Source organism: Kogia breviceps, chromosome 2 (assembly GCF_026419965.1).
Source record: "Kogia breviceps isolate mKogBre1 chromosome 2, mKogBre1 haplotype 1, whole genome shotgun sequence".
In the NCBI taxonomy this organism is placed as follows: Eukaryota; Metazoa; Chordata; class Mammalia; order Artiodactyla; family Physeteridae; genus Kogia; species Kogia breviceps.
Genome location: NC_081311.1, coordinates 149542 through 155866, shown reverse-complemented (window position 1 = coordinate 155866; position 6325 = coordinate 149542). Strand labels below are relative to the sequence as shown.

The following is a 6325-nucleotide window of genomic DNA, read 5'->3' as shown; positions in this document are numbered from 1 at the left end:
ATTCCCAGTTTTTTTTTTTTTTAATATTGAGTTGTATGAGCTGTATGTTTAGTTTGGATATTAACCCTTTGTTGGTCATATCATTTGCAAATATTTTCTCCCATTCCAAGAGTTGCCTTTTCTTTTAGTTATGGTTCATTTTTCTGTTCAAAAGCTTTTTAAAAAACTAGGTTCCATTTGTTTATTTTTGCTTTTATTTCTTTAGCCTCAAGAGACAGATACATAAAATATATTGATACATCCCATAGATTTTGTAGGGTTGTGCTTCCATTTTCATTTGTCTCTAGGTGTTTTCTGATTTCCTCTTTGATTTCTCCATTGACCCATTGGTTTTCTAGTAGCATGTTGTTTAGTCTCCACATGTTTGTTTTTTTCCCATTTTCTTTCTATAGCTGACTTCTAGTTTCATACAGTTGTGGTCAGAAAAAAATGCTTGAATATGTGTGCATCTTTCTTACAGCTTTCGTTGTACAGGAGTCTTTCTGTTTCCAGTCAGTTTTCAGTGAGAATTGTTCCACATTTAGATGTATTTTTGATGTATTCCTGGCGGGAGGTAAGATCCACATCCTCTTACTCCACCATCTTGATATAGCCCCCTGAGTTTTGTATAGTTTTCTTATTGGTTGCTCTAGCTATTATACACATAAGTAACTTATCACCACTTACAGGTGTTGACATTTTACCACTTAAAGTGAAATATAGAAACCTCACTTACATTTAGGTTCCTTAATCCTCCTGGTTTAAAAGTATAATTTCCTAAGTATTTTCTTTATATACATTAAGCACCACTTCATATGTTATAACTTTTGCTTCAATCATAAAATATGATTAAAGAAACTGATGAAGTGAAAGATAGTCTATTATGTTCACTTCTACTTTTACCCATTTCATTGTTCTTCTTTCCTTTCAGAAAGCCCCATCTTACTATTATCATTTTCCTTCTGTTTGGGGGGTTTTCTTTAGCCATTATTTAGGGGTAGGTCTGCTAACAACAAATTCTCCTAGTTTTCCTTCATTTGAAGATGTCTTTATTTCTCCTGAATTTCTGTAGTATAGTTTCACAGATATAGGACTTAGGCTAGGTGCATCTTTTCTTTTAGCACATAAATACTGTCGTTCCACTACCTACTGGCCTCCATTCAGATGAGAAATCTGCTTTCATTCAAATTGGTTTTCCTTTGTAGATAATGAATCATTTTTCTCTGGCTGTTTTTAGAATTTTTTTCTTTGTCCTTAGTTTTCAAAAATTTAATTACGATGTGTTTTCATGTGAATTTCTTTGAGTGTATCCTATTTGGGGTTTACTCAGTTTCTTGAACCTGTAAGTTTATGTCTTCCATCAAATTTGTGACGTTTTCAGCCATTATTTCTTCAAATTCTTTCTTTAGCCTCATACCCTCTTTCCTCTCCTTCCCAGGTCTCCAATGATAGAAATGTTAGATCTTTATTGTCCCAGAGCTCTCTGAGTCTCTATTAATTTTTTCCCATTTTTCTCTGTTGTTTACACTGAGTAAATTCTATTTATTAGTCTTCAAGTTCACTGATGCTATCATTTGTTGTGTCCATTCTACTATTGAGTCCACTAAGTGAGTTTCTAAAAAAAATTTCACATGTATTTTCAGTTCTATAATTTCCATTTGGTTCTTTAAAAAATATAACAGCTTTATTGAGATACAATTCATATACCACAAATGCATCCTTTAAAAGTGTATAATCCAGTGGTTTGTAGTGTATTCAGAATCATGCAACAATAGCCACTGGTTAATTTCAGAATGTTTTCATGATCCCTCAAAGGAAATCCTGTCCCCATTAGTGATATTTTCCACTTCCTCATCTTTCCAGCCCCTGGCAGCAACCAACCCACTTTATATTCTATGGATTTGCCTATTGTGGACACTTCATATAAATAGAATCATGTATGTGGTCTTTTGTGGCTGACTTATTTCACTCAGCATGATGTTTTCAAGGTTCCTCCCACTGCAGTGTTCATCAGTACTCCATGCCTTTCTTTTTAAAAAACCCATTTATTTATTTATTTATTTGGCTGTGCTGGGTCTTAGTTGTGGCATGCAGGATCTTTAGCTCTTGCATGCAGGATCTTTTAGTTGTGGCATTCAAACTCTTAGTTGTGGCGTGCATGTGGGATATAGTTTCCTGACCAGGGATCAAACCTGGTCCCCCTGCATTGGGAGTGTGAAGTCTTAGCCACTGGACCACCAGGGAAGTCCTAGTACTCCATGCCTATTATTCATGGCTGAATAATATTTCATGGTATGGATGTACCACATTTTGTTTATCCATTCATCAACTGATGTACAGTTAGGTTGTTTCTAGTTTTTCTCTTATGAATAATGCTACTATGAACATTTATGTACAGGTTTTAATGTGGACATAACTTTTAAAAATTTAAGTACAGTAGATTTACAATATTATATTAGTTTCAGGTGTACAGTATAGTGATTCAGTATTTTTGCAGATTATACTCCATTATAAATTATTACAAGATAATGGCTGTAATTCCCTGATCTGTACAATATATCCTTGTTGCTTATCTTAGACATAACTTTTCATTTCTCTTTGATATACAGAATTTCTGGGTCATAGGGTACCTCTCTGTTTAACACTTGGAAGAACTTCTAGACTGTTTTCCAAAGTGGTCGCACTATTTTCCAATCCGACCAGCAAAGTATGAGTGTTTCAGTTTCTCCACATCCTCACCATTTGTTCACTTTTATAACTGCTATTTCTTTGTGAGAATTTTTTTCAGTTGTTTAAGAAGAATTTGCAATTTAGACTAGAAGCATTTTTATGATGGCTGTTTTGAAATCCTTGTCAGATAACTTTGACATCTAATTCTTGGTATCGCCATCAGCTGATTGTCTTTCTCCATCCAAGTATGGTTTCCCTGGTTCTTCATATGGTGAGTAATTTTCAGTTGTATCCTGGGCATACTGGTTGTGATGTCAGGAGACTCTTGATTCTATTTAAATCTTCTATTTCAGCAGGTGGTCACCCTTTTTAGGTTCAGGGTGTAGGTTCTGGGCTTCTTTCATGGCTTTAGTTGCAATGATAGTTTAGATCTCAGAGCCCAGGCAAAGCTGTCCTGGCCTGTCTTGTTCTTCTGTGCTGTGGGGCTCCTACATCTTCCCTGCTGGTCCCCATGATGTCTGGTGTCACTGTGTCACCACCCACAGTGGGGAGCTGAAGCCAATGGCCTGGGTGGAGGGCAGGGCTTCGCTGCTGCTGTGGCTATGGGCAGATTGGACCACCTGCCTGACTGTGGGGTCGGAGTGAAGCTACCCGTCAGCAGTTATCAGCCAGGAGGAAACCCACAGCCTGGGCCCCTTGCGCATGTCTGGTGACGCTCAGGGCCGCCAAGGCCATTGGCTGCTCAGCTCCCAGACGGAGAGACAGAGCCACGGATACTCTCTGGAAAGGCCCTTGCTGTCCCATTTGTCCCAGGAGGCCACTGGCAGCTCTGCTTCTGTATATTTGGCTCTGGGCCGTGACCTCTACCTTTGCCCCAGCTGAGCGGTGGGAGCTGGCTGAGTTCCTGGGACTGCGGGGCCATGAGGGCAGCTCTCTGGGCCTTGGAGCACAGCATCCTTCTCTTCACCGTCAGGGCAGTCCCCACTGGTAAGTTTCTCCTTCCTTCATCCATGGAACCTTCATAGACGCTGAGGCCCTGGGGTATGAGTACCCCCTGTTGTGACCAGCTGTCTGCCGGGATCTTGCTCAGCCAAAAGCAGGGGCACATCCTAGGGCAGGAGGGTACGTGGGCTCCAAATGCAGACCCCTGGAGATGCTTGTCCCTACATTGATTGAACAGGTTCAGTGCCGGGGTGAGCCCAGAGCCCCCAGCCCCACCTCTTGGAGTCCACAGTGCAGGGCTGGGCCAGAGCCAAGATGGAATGAGGGGATACGGCCAGCAACTAGTCCCAACGACCCAGATCGACAGGGGGTGCTGATGGATTCTGCAGGGGGGCTGCCCCCTCTCCTTCCCTTGGGGCAGGGCAGGGGGTCAGTGGGGGAGTGTGAAAGCTGGCAGCACCTGGCCGTGAGGGTGAGCACAGAGCTTGGTGCTGGGCCCTAGAGGAGAGCCACAGTCCCGGAGATGCCATATCAGGGTGGGGGTGGGTGGGTGGGCAGCTGGGTCCAGAAGCCAAGAGGCTAAGTCACGGGCAGGAAGCTGTAGAGAGGGGTCCTGCCAGAGGAACCGCGTGGAGGGGCTGGAGGTGAGAGTGAGCCCCGGGGATCTGCATGTGGTGGCACGGGCGCCGTGATGAGTGGGTGAGTGTGTGAACGTGGAGCGTGGGCGGGTATGCATGTGAGAGAAAAGTGTGAGCAATCGTGTTTGTACACATACCAGTGTGTGTTGGGGCTGGGGGCGGGGCAGGCGAGAGTAGCAGCGTGCAGTGCTTCAGAAGCTGATGGAAGGAAATGTCACTGGGCAGGTTGATCCAGGGTCCAGCAAGGGGTGACCACGAGCTGGACAGAAGGGGTGCATTGGGGTCGGGGTGGGGATCTGGGTGGCGATGATGGAGGGCGTGAAGGGCTGAGTTCTGAAGAAGACAGTGATGCGGGCTGGTGGGAGGGGTCCTGTTTTGTGTTAAAATGGCAGATGCCGTGCACATTTGTGTCCAGAGAAGAAGGGGTGGGGGGATGAGGGGGTTTGGGGGGAGGGGCGGCAGTGATGGATGCGGGTGCCCTGGGCAGGAGGTGCGAGGAATGTGCCTTCCTCTGTCCTGGGGGGGGTGGGGTGGGGGGGTCTTCCCTCTCTCTCCTCCCCCCATGAGTCCAGGACAGGCCCTGGAGGTGGTCTGGGGTGGTCCAGGCTGGGACATACCTGTCCCCGTGGAGGCTGTTTTATTTCCCCTGCATCAGCCCAGGATGCGGTGGCGAGGACAGAGGGTCCGGGGCTGTGATGAGGTGGGGCTTGCCCGGGGCTGTGCAGCAAAGACCCGGGTGCAGAAGCCTAGAAGGGATGTGGTTAGGGGGATGCGCCCCTGGTCGTTCCGTTGAGACGGGAAGGTCAGGGAGCAGCTGAGACCCTCAGAGACCCAGGAGGTGGCTCTGAGGAAAGGGAGCTGCACGGGTGGTGGGCAGCCAGGGGGGTGGGGTAGGAGTGAGTGAGGAAGACGGGGGGTGGGGGGGTGCTGCAGGGCCTCTGGTGGAAGCTGGGAAATGACCTTTGGCTGGAGGCTGGGGTGGGTGGTAGGAGGAGCCCGCAGCTTCAGGCAGAGGAGAACAAGGGGACTTCCATGCCTGGGGGGTGAGGTCACCCACGACAGGAGGGCTCCAGTGGGCCGAGGAGGGTAGGGGAGGACACTCGGGGCTGTACAGGGCACACAGGGACCCTGCGCCATCACCCTTCTGGGCCGCCCTGCCGGGGGTTGGGGTGCCTGGCTTTGCGCTGAGGCCTCGGAGCAAGCAAACACAGGCATCCTCGCCACCCGCCGGCCGCTGTGGCCGACCCCTGCCCCTGGCCTGTTCCGTCTGCAGGTGGACCCAGCGAGCTGAGGCCGGCCTACAGGCGCGGTCCGCGTGACGGGGTGCTGCTGGTCCGGCGCGCAGGGGAGTGCGGACACGTGTGGAACCAGGAGTGGACACTGAACGAAGCGTCTGCGGTCTGCAGGCAGCCGGGCTGCGGCTGTGCCGTGCGCGCCCCCAAATACGTCCCGCTGCCTGGAGAGGTGGTGCGGCCCTGGCTCCACAACGTGTCCTGCAGGGGCGATGAGTCCTCTCTCTGGGGCTGCAGCCTGGGGGCGTAGGCGGAGCCAGTGCCCCTACGAATGGGTGTGGTCGCTCTGTGTTCCAGTAAGTCACGGGCCCGGGGTGGGGGGAGGAGAAGGGAGGGTCGGGGGTGGGGTTCTCTGGTGGGGGCCCCAGAACCATCTGACCCCTTAAGACAGGCCAACTCTCATCTCTCCATTCCTCCTGTGTTAGGCGTCCTGTTTACTTGCGCAACAAATACCTTATTTACAAAGCAGTGCTCTGGGTACTGGGGACGTAGCTGTGAGTAAACCGTACAGAACCCTGCTGCATGGGGTCTGCTGTCCGGGGAAAGCCAAAGCCCCCGTGCGGGGCTCCCCGGAATCTGAGAGGGAACGAACCAGCAGGTAGAAGAGCGGTGAGTGGGTGGAGAGGCAGGCAGAGGAGTGGGGCCCCAGCGGCCGCGCAGACATCTCATCACCGTTGCCAACGCGAATGCTTTCCCTGCAGGTCTAAAGGGTCTTCAGCTGTGTCTGGGCGCTTTACGTCCCGTCTCTGAGCTGACCCGCAGCAGGGTCTGTGGGCCCCAGAGCAAAGCAGGGATGCAAGTGCC

At 49.3% G+C, this 6325-nt stretch overlaps 1 protein-coding gene across 1 annotated transcript in view; it reads left to right on the top strand.

Moving 5' to 3' along the window:
• Window positions 1-5775: 5775 nt before the first annotated feature.
• Window positions 5776-6325, top strand: part of CYP2E1 (cytochrome P450 family 2 subfamily E member 1) — a 44871-nt gene continuing 44321 nt past the window's right edge. The window contains exons 1-2 of the mRNA XM_067023571.1: window positions 5776-5817; window positions 5947-6015. Coding sequence (XP_066879672.1) covers window positions 5793-5817; window positions 5947-6015 — 94 coding nt within the window. The 5' untranslated portion in view covers window positions 5776-5792. The remainder of the gene's footprint in view (window positions 5818-5946; window positions 6016-6325) is intronic.